At 39.1% G+C, this 26,790-nt stretch overlaps 2 protein-coding genes across 2 annotated transcripts in view; one reads left to right on the top strand and one right to left on the bottom strand.

Annotated features, from left to right (window-relative positions):
• Positions 1-15,376, top strand: part of gpat2 (glycerol-3-phosphate acyltransferase 2, mitochondrial) — a 55,530-nt gene extending 40,154 nt beyond the window's left edge. Inside the window, exons 20-23 of the mRNA XM_037680288.1 lie at positions 7,883-8,003; positions 8,369-8,437; positions 8,806-8,861; positions 15,260-15,376. Coding sequence (XP_037536216.1) covers positions 7,883-8,003; positions 8,369-8,437; positions 8,806-8,861; positions 15,260-15,376 — 363 coding nt within the window. The remainder of the gene's footprint in view (positions 1-7,882; positions 8,004-8,368; positions 8,438-8,805; positions 8,862-15,259) is intronic.
• A 1,037-nt stretch (positions 15,377-16,413) lies between these two features.
• On the bottom strand, positions 16,414-26,597 carry fahd2a (fumarylacetoacetate hydrolase domain containing 2A). The gene is made up of 8 exons (XM_037680287.1): positions 26,564-26,597; positions 25,704-25,969; positions 25,365-25,581; positions 21,080-21,139; positions 20,844-21,006; positions 18,405-18,513; positions 17,689-17,776; positions 16,414-17,155 (listed from the first exon to the last, which is right to left on the bottom strand). Exons 2-8 carry the CDS (start codon positions 25,967-25,969, stop codon positions 17,093-17,095), a joined length of 966 nt encoding a protein of 321 aa, XP_037536215.1. The 5' UTR covers positions 26,564-26,597; the 3' UTR covers positions 16,414-17,092.
• Between the last annotated feature and the right edge of the window lie 193 nt (positions 26,598-26,790).

Genomic DNA, 26,790 nt, shown 5'->3' with positions numbered 1-26,790 from the left:
TTAAATTATCTATTACATTCAAACAGCCCAAAAATGTTATTTTACAAAAACATGCAATGATGGGATAAACGGCTCTTTTGAATGGCCCTATGAAATAAAAAGCTTTGTCAAGATCAGGATCCCTTCAAAGAGCCAAACACCTTTTCATGAGTTATTAATGTCATAGGGAATATGGCATATGTTATTATGTCATCACGTTACATGGACAAAACAGTTTTGTCAAGTGAAGACCTGGTCTCTGTGGTTAAGGAGGAAAAAATAAAGACATTACAAGGAGAAAAACAAATGAATGAACAAACTATGAATGTCTTTTTACTTCCCACAACTCTGTTCATATTGTTCAAGGTAAGGAGTTGTTAAAAAGATCTGCATCATTTGCAAATACCACATCTGCATTCGTTATAAGTAGTACCGTATTTTCCGGCATATAAGTCACAGTTTTTTCCTAATTTGCATGTCCTGCGACTTATACTGCGAAGCGACATATTTATGGATTTTTCCCCATATTTTTAGACCAATTTTTGGCTGAGATATGACCGTTTCAATTCATTTTGACGGAAAAAATGGTGCTGTACCACAATCGGCCGCTAGGGGCACAACGCAGTACCACTTTCGGCCGCTATGGGCGCTAAAGGGCCCTCTAGGCGTTTGACGACTATTGGTGTACCTGTTTGGTGTTCGGATATTTTAGCGTGTAGTAATTTTAAAGCCGTTTATTTCGTCGGCTTCATTTTGCCATGTTTTAACCGTCAAAGTGCATTTATTAAGAAAAGTTCAGCTGAGACACCTTTACCATAATGTCGAGCAAACAATTTTTTTAGGTGTTTATCTTGTTAAATTTTAAAGAAATGCAGCTTTTCACTCGATGCACGCCCATTTTCACAGAACCACCGGAGGAAGCGACACTACCGTTTTTTTTTTTTTCAGCTGATTTGACCATTACGTTCATTTATAAAGGAAATTTTCAGCTCAGATGCATGTTTACTATAATATCAGCAAACAAATTTTCTTTTAGGTGTTTATCTTGTTAAATTTTAAAGAAATGCAGCTTTCCACTCAATGCACGTCCATTTTCACAGAACTGAAGCGACACTACCGTATTTTTTTTTATTCAGCTGATTTGACCATTAAGTTCATTTATTAAGGAAAAATTCAGCTCAGCCACATCTTTACTATAATTTTCAGCAAACAAATATATTTTTAGGTGTTTATCATGTTGTATTTTAAAGAAATGCAGGGTTTCTGATTGCTGCGCGCATGTTCTGTTTCATCAGACGTAGCAAAACTAATTTTTAAATCCAGCTGATTTGACCATTATGCGCATTTATTAAGGAAAAGTTCTTTGAAAGAAAACAATGACTGGGATGACTTAAAAATTGTACTGGCTTCTTTATTTGTTTAATATTGGAATGACATAATGAAATCTAATTTGAAGTGAGTTTATTGTATGATAAACCAGCTTGCCATACAATTGGCGGCACCTTTACTTGTAAAGGTGTTTGTGGTGCTGGATTTTGAACAAAGATTACGTTGTGACACATTCATGCTGCAAATCAAACTTTTGTAACAAAACAGCAGGCAGGGATTTTTGACATTCATTATATATAGTTTGACATTTACTCTGCACACAGATGTCAACATCCTGTCCCTGAATTGTTTGGGATTTATTCTGTGATAAAACGCTTTGGCATTACCGTAGTTTGAGTGGGCTGCTGCACGAGAGTGTCGGTGAACTTGAAGCAGAAGTCCTGTCTTGCTATTGGTCGGTTTAAACGTCGCGGTAGCGGCTGGATTTTGGCGAACACACACTGGATCTTGCTGTGTGGTAGTGGACTCAACTGCTCCAGAAAACATCGCTGTGGGGACTTCTTTTTCTGGTAAGCTAACATTTTATATTTTTCAGACGTGAAAGCATAGCAGTTTTTATCTGAAAATACCAGCTTTTGTTTGGACGAGGTTTTCAGTGATAACGCTAACTGCAGAAGTTGGACCGTTTGGCGCCAGAACGGGACACGGACATTAAGCGGATTTTGTTAGTTTAAATAATGATTACCTGTCCATTTTGCAGCAAAACACTACAGTCATTGAGGGGCTATGTGCTGCACTGTAGAGTTCATAGAAACGAACCCCATTGTTTTTTCAAGTGCATTGGCACCGACTGCAAGCGGACATTTTGTACTTATTCTGCATTTAAGGCTCATTTTTATCGAGTGCACAAGGGGCCTGCACCCTTGGCTCCTGCAGCAGCGGTTACTGCGGAATTAAAGTGCGCCATTTCTTTGTGTGGGCGCCAATTTCAATAAAGTATAATTCCTGACATTAAACTTTATACTGAAAATAGGAGTTTCTTTTATCTGTATATAGTTGGCTAAATGCATGAAAAGTTGAATCTTTTAATATTTTTTTTTGTTTTGATTTTAGAAATGACTGAAGAAACATTTCTGCGCACTGTCATCAATGAGGTCCTGCCTAACCTTCCAGAGGTTTCAAAGGATATTCTTGAGGAGACTTTGCAGTCGATTGGAGTGGAAACATATGACGATTTTCAGTTTATTGTGGAAGATGATTTGCTGTCAGCCTTGAGGCCAGTTCAAGCCAGAAAAGCACTTGCAACTTGGAAGCTCAGATGTAAGTTTTGTTTGCTTGACACAATTAGTGCAAAACATTATGTGTGTGTGTGTGTGTGTGTGTGTGTGTGTGTGTGTGTGTGTGTGTGTGTGTGTGTGTGTGTGTGCGTGTGTGTGATCAACATTTACAAAACACAATTACAGTATTTACTTTTTTACTTAATGTCTGAAATACACATTTGGATTGTGTTTTTGAAGGCCAAAGCCCTGCAACCAGCAAGTCCTCTGCAGATGATACTGTCCAAACATCTGCATCTTTACAGTCTTTATCACCCCAAAGTTCATCATCAGTCTCCTCCAACAGCAATCAGAGTCTGGAAATTGACTGGGGTGCTAACTTTGTGATACCGTGGGATGTGTTTCCGGAGGAGCTAATGCAATCATTGGAGAGAGGTAAACGGCCAAGTCCTAGACTGAGACGGGAGATGGTGCGAATTGTGATCTCTGAGATGATGAAAAAAAGTTATTCCATAGGAAAAAGAGGCACTACAGAAGTTGCCAAAAAGATGGTGGCCAAATATCCCAAGTCTCTACAGGATGTAATAGAGGGAGATGTGATTGGACCAGGTTATCACTCACTAGTGAAGCAGTTACAGAACAGACTGGACAATGTGAAACGATCTACAACCCCTAAAATAAGAAAACGAAAGCATCGTTCTGATGACTCTGACACAGACGAGATTCCTCCAGAACAGAAGGCTGCAGTCCAGGACACCTATGGGTGCATCAACTGGAATTTGAAATTCCTGCCTTTTGGAGAAACTACAGAGAGCCAGGAAGACAAAAAAGAAAATTTGAAGATATTGTCTCAAATGAAGGATCCAAATCCAGAGGAGGTCAAACAGCTAATGGAGAAGTCTTTCTACACACAACGTAGAGATGTCAACCAGGGGAAAGATATCAAAGATCTCCTCAAAGAGTGGCCATTGTGGTTTCAGGAGCTTGGTATGGCAGTCCACTTTAAAATACTTACTGGAAAGGAGCTGAAAGAAACTTTCACACAAAACTTGGAACGTAAGGGGAGACGGCTGCTGAACTACATGAGCACGGTTAGTGTGACCAAAAACAGAAGGTTCCTGCAGGCCCACACAAAGTTGAAGGTGATAAGGGGAGAGATGAGTGGATGCTCTGAAGATGTTAAAGAGATGGTGTTGCTTTTGATGAGTTACTTCGATGAAAAGGAAGATGCTATGTTTCTCTACGTGGAGGACACATGCTTGGCACGAGAAGTACAGATGGACAAAGTCAACTTGACACCCACCATCATTGTGTGTGGTAAGTTAAGGACTTTTGAATCCTGTGTCTTTCTTTTAAGTTTTTTTTGTCTCTGTGTACTTCCATCTTTTTTATTTTTTGATGTCCTGTTTTTCATAGTTTCTTCTTTGTTTCCCTTCTGTTTTCTGCTTTATTACATTTTTTATTCTCTTATTTTGCTCCGTTTTGACACAAGTTCATTCATTCAAGCCCATTTCTTCATTTTTTAGGACAGTCCTGCTTTGCTGCCAGACGGTTTATGCTGAGTTTGGATCGGAATATTGTGCACGACAACATCCCTTCCTTCATTTCTGCCCTTTGCATGACGTTTGGCAGCTATTACTGCTTCAACATCCACTACCCATCAGGACTTGCATCAACTCTGGAATGTCTTCAGAGGTGAGTTACTCTTCTCTTTATTGGTTTGTCAGTCAGTCATCTTTTATTTGCACTTGTTACAGTTCCTATCTCAAGGGGTCAATGGGCAAGAGGTGTATCTGTCTATAGACAGGTTGCTATTTCATCATATGGCTTTTTATTTGTTTGATCCTATTGACCCTTTGCACGTGATGTCACGCACCCCAAAAGACCGCCCATCTTCGCCATGATGGACGTCAGAAACAATCTATTGTTAGCGTATTCTCCTATACAGTTAGTCAAAAAAGACATTTGATGGACAGTGGGTCCTCACAATACAAACCCACGCACACACACACACTCTTACAAACAATCCTCCAAGCAAAAAGTCCACGTTACTCACACACAATCTGACTGGGGGGCTGAGAAATGGACTGCGGATGAGCCGCGGGTAGAGCCAGAACACGGACCGGAGATCCGACCACATACAGCAAAGAGGAGGAGAGGACGAAGTGCAGAGCGGCTTGGGAGATGGTCATTTAATTTTATTTAGTTACTGTTTTGTTTTTGTTTTGTTTCTTGTTTGTTTGATTTTTTTTTTTTACAAATCCTACAGTCTGAGACTAAAATAAATTTGAAGACGAGTGCTTATAAAAACACTCTAGTCTCAACTTGGAATCCCAGAAGAGCAGAGGGGTTAGGGAAAGAGTTCTACTCTGTTCCCTGCTCAAACTGCTACAACCTGACTCCGGATGAAGCAGAATGATGGATGTTTGGAAAATAAATAAAAAACAAACAAAAAAAGACGTCAGATACGTCCATAAACGCAGAAAGGGGGAGGGGAATCTGTAATTTACTGACAATGAGTCTGGGTCTCTCTGCTGTCCCCGCGACCCGACCCAGATGAGAAAATGGACAGACAGAGTGGTCTTGACATGGAGTGCTGATGTTATCTGTTAATAAACACCTGACTTTTAGCCTAGCTTCTATTCTCAACGAGACGTTGTCAGCATTTTTTAAACTCTCTTCACGTTTCTAACAGTTTCCATGAGTTTATGCTGTCAGAAAAACATTTCTGCAGCCTGCTGCTGCGTGCAGTTTGGTTTCTGTGGTTCCGATGCACTGACACCGCCCGACCTGAGCTCACAGCTCCTTACCTCCTCATGCGGGACAGATCCGCTCAAATCAGGATGGTTAAACACACTTGTTTATATTTTACAGATGATAGAAATCAATCTCGCTGACATGTCAAGTTGTTAGACCATTAATGACATTGATTTTCCTCCCTTTTGCAGATGGATGTAACAAACAATATACCATTTTTATTTTTTTGAACTCCGCTTCAAATTTTATTTTCATGAAACGTCATGGCGTGACTTTGTCACGTGGGTGCAAAGGGTCAATATATTTAATTTGTCTGAGAAAAAAAAATAAAGTCCAGAAAACTAAGAGTTACATGACAACTTATGACTTTATTTTAACACTTTGTTTGAAGGTTTATCTACCGAAAACCCTTATATAAATTATGAGCTCTGATTTTTATTTTATTTTTTTGTATTTTTTTAGGTGCTTCTTTGGAATCAACCTAGAGAAAGGCACTAAAGTTGAAAAGACCCGCACATCCCGTCTTCATGTGAATCCCAGAGTCCTCACGTTAATCCAGGAGCTCTCAGATCATGAGTGGCGTGATGTCTGAGTATGGACTAAACCTGTGAGTTACAATGCAAAAAAGATAACATTTGTTATAGTGTCATTGCTGTTTTTTTTTTTTGTTTTTTTTACATTCCGGTACTATAGATCAGTGTATAGATCTTTTGATTTTGTTAGAAAAGCCTTTAAAAGGTTAAAGGTTTTGTATTGTTAAAATATGAACACAGGGCAGTTGTGTGTGGCACTGTTTATAACTTGAAACACAAGCAACAGAGGGCAGCTGTAAATGTGGCTGAAGTTATTTTGTCTGTTAGTTTTCACAGACAGTTTGGCTATTCTGGTATTTTGGTTGAATTCAAAAATTTGGAAACAATGATTAAGTAAAAAACATAAATGTTTCATTACGTTTTTTGAAGCTGTTCTTATTTTTACATTTTCATTTTTTTTTTTTACATAAACAGATGAGAAAAACTTTGTTTAGTTTTAATTAATTTAGTTTTAATTTAATTTTAGTATTTGAAAGGCATTCTAACATGTTTTATTTTTTGTATTTCACTAAGGCTGAGTCTAACATATGTGAAATTTGTTTGGGTAAGTCTTGTTTTGTTTGTAAAACAGTGACATGTTCATGCTAATTTGTTAAATAAAAATGCTTAAAAAATGTTTTATAAAAACCTGTATTTTTACAAAAAAAAAAAAAAGCTTACAACTGTGGTTATCAGAATAAATCTGTTAAAAAAATGTACTTTTTACGAAAAAAAACTGGCAGCTGTGGTTGCCAGAATAAACCTGTAAAAAAAATACTATGAACATGTAAACAGTTTTACAGTTGGTTGTAATTTCAACAGATTTACTATGTAGAATTTCCAATATATATTGTAAACCCAAACACATTTTTAATGTACATCTACATAAAATAATCTGTAGAATTTACTGTTTAATTTGTATTTTTTACATTAAAATATTGTATAATGTACATTGAAAATGTATTTAGGTTTACAAAATAGCTTGTTAATTGTACATCATAAAACTGTTGAAGTTACAGCTAACTCTGTACAACTGTTTACATGTTTAGTGTTTTTTTAACAAATTTAAAATGGCAACCGCAGCTGCCAGTTTTTTTTCGTAAAAACTACAGAATTTTTTTTACAGTGTAGTACCTTTTTTTTGTCATCCAATGTCTTCAGTAGAAAGAGAGACACGAAGAAATGATAAAGTCGATAAATGAAAATGAGGTCAATAATTTTCATTTATCATGCGATTAATTGATTTATTGTTTATCGCGACAGGCCTAGTGGTTGGAGCAGTTGTGAGGTGGTAAACAGTTGTATGCCATTTGACTTTAGAACAAATTAAAGTTGTCATAACAAGCACTGCTTTATCAGTATGGCTGAAATATCCCTGTAAAAACATCTGTCTTTGAGGAAAGATCACTGATTAATACTGAAAGCTTTGTTCCACAGAGCCGATTTGGTACTGAGGTTTTAATTTCTATATGCCCATCGAAAAACGGACGTATTATGTATAGTCTCTGTACATAAACTTTCTTTTGTCACGCCTATAATCCGCTCAAGACAATTTAATTAAAACTTTGTACACATATGCATCATCACTAAACATGTCGAGTAAACTTTTCATTACCCAAGCTTTGTACCAAAGAACAGAGTACAAAAACTACAGTAAAACTTACTTATACCATGTTCGCTGCACGTTTCTCCACATATACAATGTCTTCACGTTTCCATTTTTCCATTTCCACTCAATGTTACTTTAAAACACTTGATGTGTGACTACTTTGTGGTGGGGACAAAAAACCTGAACCCATTTTAAAAATCTTCATAAAACTTTAGATGTTATATAACTGCATCCTGTTGTATTTTGTCCTCCTGACAGTTTTTAACAACTTGCTCTGAAATGGAGATACTTTACCCTTTCTCAGTTTGATTATTTTTTTTCTGGGCTCTTCTACTTTGCTTACTCTCTCCTTTTCCAAGATAAGTCAGCCACGTCAGTGTCCGGACATGCTCTTCTTCCTCTGCAGCATGTTGGCTGGACATTTGAGTGCACTCTGTTGGACCATCAAGACATTGGACCTGATGGATGCTCCTATGGCTGGTATGAATACTCTGATTTAGGGGAAGTTATTATATTTAATCAATGTGTAATTACGAGCTCTTTCATATCATCTAGGAAATTATCTTTTAATTAGGTTCAGACAAAAAAGGGAAAAGGATTGGATTTGATACTCGCTTTAAAATCAAAATATTGGAGTAGCTGTGGAGATGAAATGAATATTGATGTTGCTCAGATGTTTATCTTTCACCCTTAGCCATCTACAGTGACCTGCTGAACCAGCCACAGACATATAATATGGAAGCAGGACAGTGAAGCATAAAAACGTCCATCTACTATCTCAACAGGCTGTCGTTGCCTTGCTTTCCTGGAGTAATGCCTCTATTTTCTTGTCCTTCCTGCTGCAGAGGCTGAGTTTGTGTCTTGGGTACACTCCCATCTTTGTGACACAGCAAATCAGAAGAAGCAGCACTATGGTGAGTTCGACCTGACACACATTTTCAAAAACTCACTCTCGCTCAGCGATCCCGTATTTTTTGTGTCATACCTTTAAAAGCTTGTCACCTTCCATTTTCTCTATGATTCAGTGTGGGTTCTTATAAATCTACCGAAGCCAAAGAGAAAAGCCCCTGCAGTTCCCAAACTCTCATCTCAGGCTCTCACATTACTGAAATAACACACAAGACAGAAAGAATCCACCCAAATGGCACCCCTCAATAATACATAGTATAAAAATTACAGTCCCACTGGTAGTGGCTTTGTTCTGTTATCCCGACCTCATTTTCTATATTGGAAATCTGCCTGTTCTTTTGATTCATGTGTGCCTTTGTGCTCTATCTCACAGAGAGCTGCTCCAAGGAGGCGGCACACACTGCAGTTAGAACACTAATAGACCTCGGGGTGAGTGACAGCCTCTGTGTGTGTGTGTTGAAATTTGCTGGTGCAGAATTACAGCTCAACTCTGGACCGAATCAAGTCCTGGAGTTTGGTTCTAACGGTCGTCCGCTCACAGACGGGGTTCTAAACAAGTGATTGAAAATGTTTGAATATTAAAGTGGTGTTTTAAGTGTTAGAAAATTTGTTAACATAATTGAAATATATTTTTTACTTTCTAGCTGATTTATTAGTCTTTGATATAAAGCTCTAAATTAAATTAAAGGCACTTTAAAAGGCTTCATTGTGTCTTTGAATCCAGGCCTGGGGTTTATTTTAATTTGGGATTTTCAGGATGGGAGACTGTGACGAAGTGAAGATTCAGCGCAATCTGCTGCTTTCCTTAGTTAGATAACTTTTACTAATTAGCTTTTTTATGTATGTGAATGTTTTTGTTCAGAGCCCTGACACAACTTCTGTTGTGACTTGGTGCTATATAAATAACCTGAATTGAACTGAATTTTATACTTATTATTATTGAAGGCTGACTAATTTTGGTAGACTGCCTTCTTCAGTGCATCGATATCTGACATTTTTAACAAACATTTGAAATTGAAATAATTTTGTCAAAAGATGATTCATGTTAGTGCAAACTATACAGGAAGTTAGGTCTATTTAGGTTTAGTGGAACTTTGTTGCATTTCTTTCATTTTTCTGCCTTCTCTAAATATTACAAATAAATTACCTTTTATTTTCTACCATCTTTATTTGTTGAAGAAAGGCAACCACAGTTTGATTATATGTGCTCTTTAATAAAGTGCTTTGTGGGGTGGGGTATAAAAACCCTGTGAAGATTATTTAAAATGTTGTTTGAATCTATGAATAACCAATCAACCATTTTTCTTCAAAATGTGAGCCTAAACTCAGCATGAACAGATTTGTATCGGTCTTGATTTGAAGATGTGAGCCTGAACATTTGCCTGTAGGAGAATTCACTTTGGCAAGAGCATGAGTGAGTTCCTGGAAAATGTCTCAAAAGATGTCTCGCAAATGTTGGAGACTCAAAATTGGGAGAAAACAGTCAAATTTTCATTTTCAGTCTGAATAAATTCTGAGTGTTTTCGACCAGCAAGCTGAAAGATCACATTTGAGCAGCCAAAAAATAAATAAAAAAATCACGTTTTAATGTTTGTGTACACGGCTTGGAAAACTGTTTTTTATATTTTTGAACATGTTTAAAACTCAGGCAACAAGAATGTGTGACTCTGTGGCTCACACGAGGAAAATGAGAAGCTGGGGAGTGTTTAGAGACGCTCTAGAGTCCCTCGCAGTCAGATCCCAGGGAGATACTACCATCAGCTGCGGGGTCTTTAATTAACAACACTGGTCTCATGTGGACCAGATTTGTTGTTTTCTACAACTATTGGCTGATTTTAATATGAATTCACGTTCAAAATGTTCCCAAACTTGTCTTTAAGATAAATACACTTAAACTAAAAAAAAAACCATGTCCAACAAAAAATAAATTTGGATGTTGTTTAACTTTTCATTCTGAAGTTGAAGACGTTTCGCTTCCCATCCAGGAGGCTTTATCAATTAAAAAATGTCTGAAAATTGCGGAGTTGCCAGCTTTATAAGTAAGTAAATTTTATTTATATAGTGTTTTTCATAGACAAAATCATAAAATGCTTTACAAAAATACAGATATTGGTTTAAAATAAACAAAACAATAAGAACAGCTGATAAAAACAGAAAGTAAAACATTTAACTAAAAGCTTATAAAATATAAAAGCTTGCCAGATCTGCATGAGAGGTCTGGTTATAAGATGAGATAAGAGATAAGATAGAACTTCATTGATCCTGCAGGAAATTGTTGTGCCAGAGTTTCAGTACAAGGAATCACACAAGATATAAAAAAATAACAGAGAATATAAAAATACCATCAATTAAGATCTAAACAGGTCAGGTGCAGACATGTGTGAAATGTTTTAATGTGAAAACATTAAAGTGTTTATTGTAGTACAGGATTATTTTTTATTGTCCTATGTGCAGAAAGGGGAGGAGTGTAAACATTTGATAGTCACAGGGAGGAAGGACTTCCTCTGTTGTTCTGTGGAGCACCTCGGTGGTCTCAGTCTATGACTGAAGGTGCTGCGGTAAGAGTCCAGGGTGTCATGCAGGGGGTGTTACGTGTTGTTCAGGATCTGGAGCAGTTTCCTCAGCATCTTCTCCTCAGACACCTCTGTCAGAGACTGCAGTTCCACTCCCAGAACTGAGCCAGCTCGCTTGATGGGTATCGAGTCTGTTGGCATCAGCTTTCTTCACCCTGCTAACGGCGAGACGACCGTCCCTTGAGGAGCCCCTGTGCTGCTCAGTATGGTGTCCGAGGTGGAGTTCTGCAGCCTCACGTACTGTGGCCGACCTGTGAGGTCGTCTCTGATCCAGGTGACCAGCGAGTCATTCACCTGCATGTTCAGGAGCTTACTGCAGAGTAGAGCAGGTCTTGTGATGTTAAAAGCACTGGAAAAGTCAAGGAACATGGCTCTTACAGTTCTGTCTGTCCTGCTCAGGTGCTTTATGTACCTAGATTCACATTCAGATCAGACTGGAACTCCTCAGCCCTCCTAGTGGAGACTCTTTGTCTGCCTGGCTTACAGAAAGATGTTTTGGTCATCTGCATAAAGTGCAGCTGACCTGGAATCAGGCCTAATGCTGCGTTGTAAGTTTTTAAAAGTTGAAATCTCAGTGCTCCTCATCTTATTAAATATATTGTTTATCGTTCGACATCAATGGCTTCCATCTCTCCCCTCTCAAACCATCTGTCTCCTCTGTCTAAAATATGAACATGCTGTTTGTCAAAAGAGTGTCCCTTATCTTTGAGATGTAGATGGACTGCTGAGTCTCGTTCTGAAGTTCACGGGCAGGATCTGAACGTGCATTCATGGAGAATACGCGGGTGACCTTTCTCAATCATCCAGGTCATTATCAATCAAAACAAGGTTATAAACCAAAGAGCCTAACGAGACTCCATTGTGCAGGGCGAGTAGTTCCAGTCTAATCTGCAGGTGACTAAGTCCATAACGAGGCCTCTCTGCAGTTCTGTAAAGTTTGGATCTCCACACACTTCAAACATGTTTGAGTTGATAAAACCTCCCGGATGGAAAGTGAAACGTCTTCACCTTCAGAATAAAAGTCCAGTTGTTTTTATTTTTCAACCTTTTTTTTTAAATTGATCAATTGATCATGACACAGATGACCAAGAATCTTCACCAGCGTACACTTTAACTTCATAAAGAATATCAGGAGCATCTTCATAAAATGGTCAGTGATGTTCTTTACTGACATTTTCTTTTAAAACAGATTTATGATTTATGTTTTTATTTCTTTTACCTGCCTAAGGACAACAAACTAAATGTAGCTAATTGTGGCGCATTTATATTACTGTGTATTATTACATAATTATTCATGAATGGGCACTGTCCTTTTAAATAAATAGATGAAGTAAAACTGTATTAAATAGTTATCTTAATCCAGGTGGAACTCGGGTGGTTTCTGCTCATTCTAATGAGCTCTTCTCCTGACATCCTCCACTAGATTTAAACCATCTAGTCGTACATGATTTTCCTCAGCACCAGTGGGACCCTAATGCACCCTTCAGCTTCCTCTCAGGATTCATATGGAAGCTTTAGTTCCTGTGTATTTTAGACACTTTATTTACATTAAATGCTTGTAGTTTATTTGTAAAATTACAACTAAAAATAGCTCAATACCTCACTGGTAACAAATGCACGAGTCTGGAAGTCCAGTTTTTCCTCTTTACCAGTTTTGTCCTGTGAAATCTAAATTCAAAACATCACATATAAATTATGATTTTGGAGTCTCACATTAGAAGTTGGAAGATCTTAATTTTTCCAGACTTATTGCTGATTTTACTAAAGGAAATTATCTGCATACTTGACTGGGGTTAAACAAGTAAGGAAAGATATTTTTAAAGCTCCTCTGATATTTTTTCCTGTGTGTTGTGAGATGACCTGATATGAAAACACTCCCCTCACACAGTGAAGTGAGGATTAAACGCAGACTTTCCAGGGAACAGATAAAAGTCTGCAAGTTCATTGTGACAGATTATCACACTGTGGCAGTTCTGTAGATGGTAAAAGTTGTTTTTCATAAAGTCAAAGAGAAAATGTTTTTTCTTGCAGATAAGAATACGGCATCTGTTGTTTCCATCTGCTGAGATTTTACAAACAGCAGCACAGATTAATGACAACTCTTAAGGGAAGCTTGGCTGATCCACTCTAACCGGGAAACGCTTACCATATTTTTCGCCATATAAGTCACATCAGTCCAAATATGTCTAATTCATTCAACCTTTATTTATACGGTTAATCCCATTGAGCCTCGGGGACTCATTTACAAGAGAGCCCTGATTTCTTAATAAAGAGCGATGACAACAGTGAATAACAGCAACAACAATAGTCATAAAATAAGCATAGGCATACAAATTTAAGTTTATGTTTGTTTGTTTTTTTTACAAATCAAATCAATCAAAACAAAATAACAACAAAAAGGAATAAATAAACTAATAAAGTGGAAAGAAAAAAAAACATAAATACGTCCCTTCACCATATGCGTCGCATCTATTGTGCGTCACCGCTGGCGCATCGCGTTTGTTACGCATCAAAAGTATTCACTGCTTCGGTGCTCCGGGAGCTCGCAGAGGGAGGAAATCAGGAAGGAGGAACGCTGCACATTTCTTCAAAATTTAACAAGATAAGCACCTAAAACAGTTATTTGTTTGCTTGACATTATAGCACAGGTATGTCTCAGTTGAACTTTTACTTAATAAATGCACTTCAATGGTCAAATCAGCTTCATTTTGCCAGGGCAACGCAGCGAAATGAAGCTGATTTGACGGTTGCTCCAGGCATACCATACCATACCATACCATACCAATTCATTTATATAGCACTTAAAACAGCAACAAGGCCAACCAAAGTGCTGTACAAAAGAACCAAACATGCACAGCAGACAGGAAAACATAAAATAGAAATACAGATACAAATAGCAGCAGAAGCTAACTAAAATGGCCAACAGAGTAGAGAACAGACCGGACCAAAACAAATCACACCGTGTTAAAGGCAAGCGAATAGAAGTGGGTCTTCAAGCGAGACTTAAAGACTGAGAGTGTGGGAGCCTGCCGGACACTCAGTGGCAACTCATTCCACAGTCGTGGACCTGCAACAGAGAAAGCCCTGTCACCTCTGAGCTTACGACGGGTTTCTGGGACTGAGAGAAGCATCTGGTCTGCTGACCTCAGAGAGCGTGGTGGGACATATGATGATAGGCATAGGCATGATCCCAGAGCTGGAAGAAGGTGGCAGTCTAGCAAGCCGCTTGCGTCATTAATAGCCACTTTTGCCTATTACATGACACAACGGCATGCCATACTACTCAAGTGCCATCTAGCGGCTGAAAATGGTAGTGTTCAATATTTTCCATGTCAGAATGAGTAAAAACGGTCATATCTCAGCCAAAAATTGATTTAAAAATATGGGAAAAAACATAAATAAGTCGCTTCGGCGTGTAAGTCACAGGGTATGCAAATTAGGCAAAAAGGTGAGACTTATAGCCAGGAAAATATGGTAATGTAAAAGGAAGACTTTAGAAGAAAAGTGCAAAGATGCAGATTATTTTATTCACAAATGAGCATTTCCGTTCAAATCCCATGCGTGCTGCCTTTTAAATCAGCTTGACTGTTTGTCCCCTTCAGTCTCTGCTGCTGGTTGGGAGTCGATTCCTTTAAAAATAGAGCATCATTGACCCATATATCTGCAAAGATCCCTTGAGTCAGTTATTAGCTTTGTTATCGAGGTTATCAGTCATCAGCCTCGTCTTTGGTGTCTCATGTCGAGCAGGCGTGGTAACTAAAGACCTATAAGTCAAATCAGAGATGTGACTCTGCTCTTAGTGAGAGAGTGAATGGTTGTTTGTCTCGTTTGTCTCTATGTGGCCCTGTTATGGACTTGCGACCCGTCCAGGGTGTACCCCGCCCCTCGCACAGTGATTGCTGGACATGGGCACCGGCGACCCCCGTGACCCAAAATGGAAGAAGCGGGTGAAGATAATGGATGTATGGACTCTGCTCTGTAACAGTGAAATAAAAGAAAGGACTGCTCAGCCTGACGTTTGTCTCCTTCAGTTCGCCTCGTTATTCCAGGTCTTACTTACTGAACTGAGCTTTGTTTCCTTTATCAAATTTTGAGGTAATGTGAAAAGTTTTACTGTTATTTCAGTTTTTTATTCAGCCTCATGCAAAAAAAAAAGCTGAATCCTCTTAATGTTCAAAAACAGGTTATCAAACAAAAAGAGCTGTTGTTGGAGTGTCCTCTAATGTTGCTAAATTTACACTCATTGTTTTTCAGGTCCTTGTGGAGAAGCGTCAAACGGGAGGCAACTTCCTGGGTGTTAGTCCTTTGTTCCAGTTGTCAGAGAACAGAGAGAAACTGCACCGCTTCATCTCTCAGTATCTCTACAATTAATGCAGTTAAGTATGACTCAAGGCCTCGTCTCTGCTTTGTTCTGTTGCAAAAACTGACCTCGTTTTCTGTTCGTGTCACGAAGCCTTTGTTCATTTTGAAAAAGAAAGACCCACGAGGAGTTAAGGCGCTTGTCTTTCCGTTCATCATTTTATTTTTCCTTTTTTAATGATGTAACAGTGATTTTACGTTGGTTACGGTAACAGAATTAGCAAAATTCTGCAGGAGAGGATTACAAAGTCTCTGTAATCAGCTGTTGGGACTTTATTGTGATGGGAGCAGCTCACGTTTTGTTTGTTGCATGTAAAACATGTCAAGACAAATAATAATCAAGCTGACAATAAACACGTGTTCTCTTTTGATAAATACAACTCGTGCCCAAGCACCGTTTTTACAGCATCTATTAGATATCTGACCACGCAGCTCGTTGCAGCAGCTCTTCTGAATGTCGATCACCCTCTGCTGAGTCAGACCTCTGGAGTCTTGTTGACGCGGACCTTTGGACATCACCACCAGGAGACAAATCGATGCCTCGTTATGATGGGGACGTTTTTTGGCAGGCGTTGAGTTTTTCTGTGCAGCTGCTGTTTGTGGAGTCAGTGCGGCTGTTCCTCACCTTCCAGTGGAGCACAAAGCTGCAGCAGCTCTTAACGAGATGTTATTGCCACCTGGTGTCCAAGCTGGACATCCTGAAAACTCACAGCTCTTCACAAAACCTGGAGCAGGTTTGACTTTGAACAGCAACAGATCTGGTAATCATCTTAAAGTAGACTTTGATTTTGAAATCTGTTTGAGCTTCTGATTGATTTTTCTACAAAAGTCCTACATGAAATTAGCTGCTCACAGCTGAAAAGTATAAAAGCAAACACTGATGATGGAGAAGCTGCTCAGGTGCATGAAAGAGACAACATAAAAGCTTTTGTAACATTTATTTGGCAGTGAGTTTTTAAATTCAAATCACGAAAGTTTCCTGTAGTTGTATAACTGTTTGTTTAAATTCAAAATCTAAACACTAAAATATCCAAGAAACGTCTACCTGTTCTAATAATTCTGCCTTGAGGATCATTTAACGTTGTGTCGGTAACGAACCTCGTTTTTATTACATTTTCAATAATTGTTGCTTAAATCTGTTCCTTTTACTGCCACCCAATCCTGCGTCTTATCTTTTTTATACATCCCTGGAGATTTAATGGTCAGACCTAAATATTAAAGTTCGCCTCTTCACATTTCTGAAACACCGTACAGATACAATTATTACTGGACTTTTTCACTAAAAATAAGGCTTCTGTGGTTTTTTGCTAATATAAAATCATAATTCAAAGTAAGAAATTTCCCTCAGGCAGTATAATTTTCTTTATCTAATCCTTTCATTACGAGCAATCGTCTGTCTTTATATGAGAATAATCCCCCAAGTTAGTAAAAAATATAATAAAAAGCTGACTGGAATTACGTTTTATTAATGTGTGCTACGATAAGCTGAGAAGTTCAAGGCTTGTGTTGAACGAGGGGGTGGCTGCTGATGGATGCGCTCTCTGAGTCAGTAGGTTGAGTCACTAATTACATAGTTCCATGTAGTAAAAATACCACGTTTTCCTCCTCATTGGTCGTCTAAATAAAACAACAACCAACATGTGGGCGTTTGTATTATCCCGGCTGGTTTTGATCATTGAGAGGACAGAAACGCAGTTTATCAAAGAGCTGATGTCGTCGTTTTGGGCTTCAAACGACTTTGTTGATGATGGAGCCCAACTGGTCGATCTGACACTCCACCACGTCTCCTCTCTGGGGGGGGGGGGGAGAGAAAAAAAATCTCATTAGCACAATGAGTTTTAATCCACTGGCAATCGTAGAAATTATCAGTTTTCAAGTTTCATGTTTCAGAAGGAGCTTCATTTATCACAAATGACTCAAATATTCACAACTGCTAAGCCAAAAGGTGTATTTTTAGTCTGTTAAAACTGAAATGTTAAACTAGAAAGGTGCTGATGTTTTAATATTTTTATTGAACTGTCTTGGTTGCAATAAAATCCTCAAGAATTTTTGAATCAACAATCTTGAAATTTAAACAAAGTTCTGAGTTCAGGTCAAGAATTTAACAGGATCTACACATCTTTGTGATCTTAACCCGCCTGACTTTAGGGATGGTTTAAACGAGATAATGTCCCTTATTTTCTGCCCAAACACTCTTTGAATGTGTGATTTAATAAATCAGTGTGTACAATCAGTTCAGGGGGTTGTGGTCATTCAGGTCATTTTTAAATAAAGAAAAAGTGGATTCATAACATTCTGTTGGGTTGGTGTCGTGCATGAATCACCTTGAGAAAGATGGGAGGATTTCTGAAAACGCCCACACCTGGAGGAGTACCGGTCAGGAAAACATCTCCTGGAGTTAAAGTCACAAACCTTAAGGAAGGAAAGAAACCAGAAGGAATGGCATCATCAAAACGACTACAAACGTGCAGCTTTCACGTTAAATAATACTGATTTACTTTCTTCAGATCGCAATATTTCCAAGTTCAGACTAGACAACAAAAATATAACTACGGTGAAATCTACTACATGTAGGTTTAGTAAACTGTGGCGAGCTGGGCATTGTCGCCAATAATCCAGGAAGAGGAAAGAGAGACTTCATTGTTCCAATATTTTAAATCTGATCAGGAACGTTCCAGTCGGTTGGACAGTTTACAAGAAAGAGTGCCACTAATGAGAAGTCTAAGCTGAAGCATGAAATTTCAGCTCAGTCTGTAATAAAAGGAGGGCTTTTGCTTTCATTTGTGCATTCATTGAATTTGTTTTGATCATTTTTAAACAGACACGTGACAATCAAATCACGGCACATCTTTTAGCCCCATCAGTTCTTGCCCTGGCAGTTATTTACATAAATATGGGCAGGTGGATTTGCAAATTCATGCATTAAATATTTAAATGTGAGCAAACTGCACCAGCTCAAAGAGTCGCTGTGTGGTTGACGGTGAAGTTCGAGGCTCAAAATCTTAATCTGCACCTGCTAAAGACTTCCAAACCGACTTACTTTGAGACCCACGCGATCAGCGCTGCCGTCTTGAAGATCATCTGGTCCGTGTTGCTGCTCTGGACGGTCTCTCCGTTAACAAGACAGCGGATGCCCAGGTTGTGAGGGTCTAAACATCATGCAGGAGAGGTATTAAAACTGTTTGAAATGGTGGAACTTGATGCTGTTAAACAATGAAGTGGCACTGAAATTTAGCACATTAGCATAAATTGATGCGGAGTATTGTAAACAGAATAAATAATTGAGGAGACGGCAGTGGGGGGGGGGGGGGGGGGCACACTTTAAAGTCTGTTGATAATGAAGTGACCACATTAACAAGTTGTACTCTCCTTTACAGCTGAAACTAGTTTTACGTATTAGTATGCAATACTATGCAAATAGTGTGCAATTAGTGATACTTTTAACTCAGGGGTTCCCAAACTTTTCCATGCTATTACCACCCCCCCCCCCCCTTTCTGGCCAAGACTCCCCTCACAAACCCACAAACAATGTTACAAAATATGTAAAGAAACGTCAACTTTTAGAATGTTTTAACTTGTATTCACTATATTAAATTAATTATTACAGCTGCTGAGCATTAAAATGTTAACATGTTTTAAACACTGGATTATATTCCCACTGAAAAAAACAACTTTTCAACAAACTGTTGACCAGAACAAAACAAAAGAAATCTAACCTCTTTCTCAAGCGTGTTTATCTGGAAATGACAGATACAAATTGCCCTAGTGTGCAATTTTTATTATTATTATTACTTCTTTTTTTTTTTATCTTCTCTCCAGCTTTCTGAGGCCCCCCTGGTGACCCCCCAGGGGACCGGTCCCCCACTTTAAAACCGCTCTAACTCATTCTATGCAGCTTGTTATTTACGGTTTGGTTCAAAACTTTGGTTCTGGTGCTCTCAGATCATTTTTGGGCCTGGCTTGAACAACAATGTTCAGTCAGGTCATCTGGACAGTTTCTTTGTTTTGTTGAGACGTTTCACCCTCCATCCAAACAGTTTTCCCCACTAAGCAGTGCACTCCTGCAGTGGACCAACCAGTTTGCTGGTGATAAGATGGTTTCTGGGGCTGTCCTCTCCTCCCAGGCAGCCACTGCCAAACTGGTACAAGACACCAAAGTTCATGCTCAATAATCCAGATAGAAAATCCAACAATGTTCAGTCAGATCATCTGGACAGTTTTCTTTTTTGTTTTTTTTTTTTTTTGAGAGACAAAACCATCTCATCACCAACAAACTGGTTGGTCCACTGTAGGAGTGCACTGCTTAGTGGGGAAAACAGTTTGTTTGCGACTCCTCAGCCTGATGAAGCCCTTCGGATGGAGGACGAAACGTCTCAACAAAAACAGAAACTGTCCAGATGACCTGACTGAACATTGATGGATTTTCTTACCTGGATTATCGAGCATGAACTTTGCTTGCTTGATCAATTTGGCTAGAGCTGAAGATGTTGAGGTTTTCCATAGGAGTGACAAGTACGGTGGCCCAGAAGTGTAAATGAACATTTGAAAAAATGGAATTACATTTCAATAAATGAAATTAAATAAAAAAAAAAATGTTTTTAAAACATTTGAAAAAATGGTTTTACATTTGAAAAAAAAAACTGAATTACATTTGAAAAAGCTGAATTACATTAAGCCGAAGCGGAAGTGGCCGAAATTATATTTGAGAAAAATGAATTTACATTTCAAAAAACTAAATTAAATAATAATAAATAAATAAAAACACTTTCGAAAAAATGGAATTACATTTGAATAAACTGAATGAAATTAATCCAAACGTGTGTTTTTTGTTTTTTTTTTATTAACAAAATAAAACAACAGAACAACACAGTTCTGTACAGTAACAAGATACAAATACAAACTCTCATGACAGGTGTGGTGTCGGTGTACTAATTTATTCAGTTCTTTTTTTAATTGAGAATCCAAAATTAAAAAAATTAAAAAAACACATATGTTACTGAACTTGTTACTGTACATTGTTCTGTTGTTTTATGTTGTTAATAAATATTTTTTTTTTTAATCACCACTTAATTCCATTTTTTATTTTTTTTTTTTATTTTTTTTTTCCCCAAATATGATTCCAGCCACTTCCACTTTGGCTTAATGGAATTCTGTTTTTTTTCAAGTGTTGTTCATTTACACCTCAGGGCCACCGTAGGGAGCAGCAGAAGAAACTTGAATCAGTTTGCCTAATTGGAAATTACAGCTGAACTTCACTTACGTCTATGATCACATGTTTAGATGTTTTGTTGCTAAAACACAAACTATTCCAGCTTTGCTTTGAGCCTGGTTGTTTTTCTTGTCACACGTGTGGAACACGTTTGGAGAACCGTGTTTTTCCCTCTAATTGTAGCTCGTCTGTGACGCTGCAATCACAGTTAATTGCATGAATCACCAGACTGCCTCACTCCTCCCCCTCTGCCTTCTCGTTTCCTCTCACCTTTCACAGCGTCAGTTGTTACTAAAGCAGGTCCGAGAGGGCAGAAGCTGTCGAATGTTTTCGACAGCAGCCACTGCTTCCCGTTGCGCTTCATCTGCCAGTCACGCGCGCTGACGTCGTTGGCCACGGTGAACCCGGCCACGTGGGAGAGAGCGTCTTCCTCCTGGTTAACAAGAGGGGAGGAAGTGGCTTCCAAGATGCTTCACGAGTGCAGATCAGAAGGAAGAGACGCTCACCTTGATGAGTTTTCCTCTTCGTCCGATTACAAAGGCCAGCTCCACCTCCCAGTCCACCTCCTGGAGTCAAACAGAAGATGAAGCACCAAATGTGTACCTGTGTACCCCAGACTAAAAGTCCACTCCACGAAGATTAACGCATGCATCAACTGTACAAACTTCAGTTCCAGGAATGTGAGATTTCCTACAGACCTCGACTTCTCACCAACACCTCTGCGCTCACCTCTACACTGACTTCCTGTAAAATAACTGTTCAAACTCCTGGTCGTCAAACATTTGAACAATCAGCCTCTTAACCCTCCAACGCTCCTTTAGACCCACAAGGTCTTGGAACCACGGCCTCCTGGTTCGTCGCTTTCATCTTAGAACCAGAGACGACTTGTTTTCCTTAAGGTTCCAGACGTGGACCAGTTTTCTTCTTGAAGTCAGGATGGACAGCGCCGAGTGTTTCTAATCTACCTGCTCTCAAAATGTGTTTAGGACAATTGTTTTTGTTTTAATGCTGAATTTTATAATCTGTTTTATTGATGTAAAGCACCTTATAACTGGTATTACTGTAAAGTTGGCTACAATGTAAATCTTTATACACACTATAGAAATATTATGGAAACAAACTGTCAAGTGGTTGGTTTTTTTTTTTTTTTAAGTTTTGTTGAGTTTGAGAAAAAATTATGAACCGTGACCCATTGTGCTTGATGGATACAACTTTTCTAATCAAGCCCAACACCCTTGCATGTTACAAATATATCCGATTGTAAAGTTTTACAAAACAAACCAGTATATATTTTTTTATTTTATTGCCTTCTCTGGTTCAATCGCCCAATACTTTAGAGTTTTGTCACGGTCGCCTTTAAAACCCTCCGTTTCTTGTCTGTTATTCTGTATGTAGGCAGACTGGTTTGTGTTCAGAGCATTGTTGGTTCATGAACTGTCTTCTGCCCGTCACATTTTCATTAAATACACAAGTCGGACATAATTCCACCTAAGCCCCGAGTGGTGACACTAACAGTGGTATTTTTTGCCACAGGTTTTTTTTGAAGATGCATGAAACATATTTTACTATCAGTACAGTTTGTTCTGCTCAGAGCAAATTATTGAAACGGTTCTGGTCTTTGCCTCCATGTTCACTGGAAACATGCACGACTCGGTCAGTGACGCAGGTCAAACGTGGATTCTTTGCTGCTTGTGGACATAAACTTTGACACAGACTGTTGCAATATTTACCTGGTGGGACGGTAGCTGGAAGACCACAAGAGGTTAGAAGATGTTTGCATGATAACGCCACGTGCACATCAATAGCAGAATGAACACTGGGCTCCATTTGTCAGGGTTTAAATAAGACCAGCTCCGTGCAGCTGGTAGATAACAGCTACATCAGAATGCTGATTGTTGACTCCAGCTCAGCTCTCAATATTTGCTCCCTCGTGGAGATGATTTATAAATTGAGCTGGCTGGATTCGTGCACCACACTCACTGATTGAATATCGGACTTTCCTCACAAAACAGATTCCTGACGGTCTGTATCTGCCAGATTGCATACTCGAACATGAAAAAATAAATAAAGCATCATGAAGACTGACGCTGCCGCCCTCAAATCTAAACTGTATGGTCGATCACAGCGGGAGAAACTTCGGAGCAAACATACATTTTTATCCATTAAAAAAAAAAAAAAGTTAAAAGTTTCTGGGAGCTGTTGTTGAAGAGAAACCACCACTGGATCGCTTGAGTTTTAGCAGCTTGGAGGGGATTTTAGTAAAGCCTAACTTCTCGCACGTTGCGTAAAAAAATGTAAATACTAACTGCTCTGTTCTTTGTGAAAACTGTTCATCGTTTTAAACCGTCCACAGAACACCAGATCTTAGTGCCGCCTGCTGTGCCTCCTCTGGAAAAACCAGAAATATTTACGACCGTAGCTTCACATTGGTGTCGATGCTGCCGTCCAGGACAGAACAGTCCTCGATGGTCCAATAAAGTCGGGGGAAGGACTTCAAGTATCCGAGCATCTTGTTCACTAGTGATGGTAGGATGGGACGAGAGATGGATTGACCGATTGGGGTTTCATCCTCAGTAATGAGGGCATTGCTTCGGTCAGTCATAGTGAAAAAAAAGAGGTGAGTCGAAAGGCAAAGCTCTCAATTTGCTGGTCTGTCTACCTTCCAACCCTCACCTACGGTCATCAGGACCGAAAGAACAAGAACCACTTGAACTGAGCTTCCTTCACAGAGTGGCTCAGCCTTTGAGATCAGATGAGACGCTCCGTCGTTCTGGGGGAACTCGGAGCAGAACCGCTGCGTTGTCGCATCGGAATGAGTCAGTTGGGTCGAGCATCTGATTAAGATGCTTCCTAGACGACTCCATTTGGAGGTTTTCCAAGCACGTCTCGCAGGTAAGAGACCCCGGGGGAAGATTCAGAACTCACTGGAGGGATTATCTACTGGGAACACCCTTTGTGTCCCCCAGGAAGAGCTGGGGAGAGGGAAGTCTGGGTTTCTCTCCTGGATCTGTTGCCTGCATGACCAGACGACAGATAAAAGAGGTGATGGAGCTTTGTTGGTCTTGCACTTTTATAGAGTACCGTAGTGTTATTTCACTGTACTGGGACTTGAGGGAGATGTTTTAAAAGTGTTTACATTTTTCTCATCTAAATGTTTAAGAAGTTCTTTTTCCCTCCACAGTGTTAATTTCCCTGGTGCGTGAGACACCTGTTTACATGCCACTTTACAATTTAAAGGATGTGGTTGTTGCAGAAACAACACAACCCTGTCCACAACCTCAGCTGTTTGATCCATCAAAGTCCTGAAAGTGGACTTTACATCTTCCCAGAAACTGAAGCCTTGACGAGAAGAACCGAGACAGCTACAGGATTGACAGACCTGCCATCAGCCTTCACAAAGAACAACAAATCTGTTCTGCAGATCCACGTAGGAAATCAAAACAAGAACCTGAGCATTTGCATGACCTTTTTATGATTTTGATGGGAGAACAAAAAGTCTGTTTGGTGATAAGTAGAACTGCTGAGCAATAAAACATAGTATTTAATGCATTTTTATTTAAAAATTTTAGTACGAGTCCCATTTTTCTTTCACTTCTCTGCACAAAACAATAAAATAAAAATGTACTCCTTTTGTATTTGACATTCTCTGACCTGCTGAGCCCGTATTCCATGAAGAAATCTATCATTTCTCTGTAAAACCAAAAAGTATTCTCTTTAAAGCTCACTGAAGTTCTAAAAAACTATTTACAAATACAATCTTCTACTATCAACGTTTAGTTAATAAACCACAATAAGGCTGTAGTTGTATTTGTACCACAGTGCCACCTGGTGGCCACCTGTGATCGTTACAGTCCAGATCAGCTACAATTGTATAACTTCTGAGCAAAATATTTAGTTTCACTAAACTCGTGTTGAATTTATTTGAGTAGAACTTTTTTATTTTCAAGTAAGAAATTTTCTAATGTTTGAATAAAAGAGTGTTAGGAATTGTTTGCTTGCATGTTTTTAATATAACTTTTTTGGGGGGAGAAATTAATTCTCTGCATTTTTCCCACCACACATGTGGAGCAGAGGGCTGCCATGTCAGGTGCCCAGGGAACAGCTGGAGGGTTAAGAGCCTTGCTCAAGGGGTCCACAGTGGGGCAAATGAGGGTAAAGGCAGGGTGCTTCACCTTTCCCACCCATGTTTTTATCATCAGTCCGGGGAGTTGAACTGGCGACCTTCCGATCACAGGCTCGCTTTCTCTTCATATGTTATTAAAGCACAATGCAGAATATTTGTTTGGGCTATTTAATATTGGTAAGTACAATATGTGAAATTGCGATGAATATTTTTTGACAGATATAAACTCAAACTGACTAAATTATTTCTCTTTTAAAAAGGATTTGTTTGGTTTTGCTGTATCTTCTGAAAACATACGCTCAATATTACATACTTGTTTATTTTGTAGCCAACTGTACTGACACGGTCTCTTAAAAATAAAAAAAGTGGATTTTTTTTAATAACCTAATGTTTTTTTTAAGTTTAATATGCAACCATAAAGTTTATTTCTTCAACAAAAACAGATCAGAAATGATGCAGGTTCCACTGCATATGAAGTTGGACTGGTATTCTGGTAATATGAGAGGAACTCGCTTCAGTCTTTTTCCGTGCGTTTTTCACTGAACAGTCAGTTTAACCTCCAAAGTTCAGGAGTATTGATTATTAAGATGGCAGCTCACAGTTCCCCACCGAGTGCTTCCAGAATAATATTTCGTTCAGTTCAAACAGCGATGTCTGCTTCCTCTCACCTGGCTCTCTGGAGGCAGCATAATGTCATGGTACGGGCCCGTGATGGCGCTGGGAAACTTGCTGAAGATGATCGGTTCATTTGGGATGGGGGCATTTTGCTCCAGACAGTGGTCCTTATAGTTCATACCCACACACACCACCTTCTCTGGGGCCAGAATAGGAGACAGCAGCTGGATGGTTGATCTGTCCACCAGACACTGACCGGACTCCAAGGCTCTGAGAAGACCGCATTTAAAAATATTAATTAAAAACAGACGGATTCTGATTAGAAAAACAATTATGTTGAGAAGAAGAGGAAGCTTAAAGAAAATGACGCCCAACGTTAAACTGTTTGGTACCTCTGTGCACACTCTAGACCTTTGTCTCCCAGCTCCAGCAGCTCTCGCACTGTGGAAGGCATGGAGGGGTCGAACGCCTTCAGATCCACCACGCCGAGCCCCTCGCCTTGCTCCACTCCCACCCTGACGCCATCTCCATCGCTGTGACGGCGAAACTGCACCAGACGCATCGCTGCTCCACTCAGGCCTCGCCTCTGAGCTGCTGCTGTTCGACTCCGACAAAAAAAACTACTGAAGATGCAAAAGGAGCGAAGCGGAAGTCTCATCTGTTAATTAAAATGGGGGGGGGGGGGAGACAAATTAAACACTGGAATAAAAATTACATTTTTGTTTTTCCTTAGTATCAATTGGCTGCATCAGATATATCTGAAATTTATAATTTATAGGGTATTCTAATTAACTAAGCTGTTCATTTTGAAGCTGAGAGGAAAGAGCATAGTTCACCTCTAGAGGATAATTAGATTTGTTAAAAACAGCACAAAGAAACCAAATTATTATATTTAAGGTTCATGCAAACTAAAATGTGCAGTTGTATGCAATCACTGGCATTCTGCCCAATAAAAACTGGCAATGACTGCTTGTAAAACTCTTAAATGTGGTCAATTTAAAGGTTGTGCTGTTGCAAAATCACTTTAACGTGTTTTTGCAGAAGCAAATAATCCTATAAACTAACCAGTATGTAAAATAACTTGCTTTCGATATTTCTAACTTCATGAACTTTTACAGTTTTGGCACAAAACTCTTATAACAATCAGGAAGCTGTAAAAACAACATGAATGTGGACTCGGTTCAAACGAACTGCCTGAATAAATCCGTCACAACATAAAACTGAAGCTCCTGAGCAGCCGAGCTCTGCCTACCTGCAGCAGGAGAAGGATTGCAGTGAAATGCCTGTTTAGCAGGAGGAGTGTCACACAGGCTTACCACCAAGGCTTCTTCTTCTTCTTCTAGTATTGTTTTATGGCGGTTGGCAGACCAACTGTAAGGTGCATTACCGCCACCTACTGAGCTGGAGTGTGGGCAGAAGATATACAGGAGAGAAAAAAAAAAAAAAAAAAAAAAAAAAAAAAAAAAAAAAAAAAAAAAA

This window comes from Nematolebias whitei, chromosome 8, assembly GCF_014905685.2.
Source record: "Nematolebias whitei isolate Nwh7 chromosome 8, NemWhi1, whole genome shotgun sequence".
NCBI classification, from domain to species: Eukaryota; Metazoa; Chordata; class Actinopteri; order Cyprinodontiformes; family Rivulidae; genus Nematolebias; species Nematolebias whitei.
This window is presented reverse-complemented; position numbering and strand designations above follow the sequence as displayed.

Coding starts and splice junctions, on each gene's coding strand:
- fahd2a (XM_037680287.1), bottom strand. CDS start 25,969: ATGAGACTTCCGCTTCGCTCCTTTTGCATCTTCAGTAGTTTTTTTTGT. Junction 21,140..25,364: donor TGCTGCCTCCAGAGAGCCAG/GTGAGAGGAAGC, acceptor GTTTGACTCCAG/GAGGTGGACTGGGAGGTGGA. Junction 17,156..17,688: donor ATCCTCCCATCTTTCTCAAG/GTGATTCATGCA, acceptor CCCCCCCCCCAG/AGAGGAGACGTGGTGGAGTG.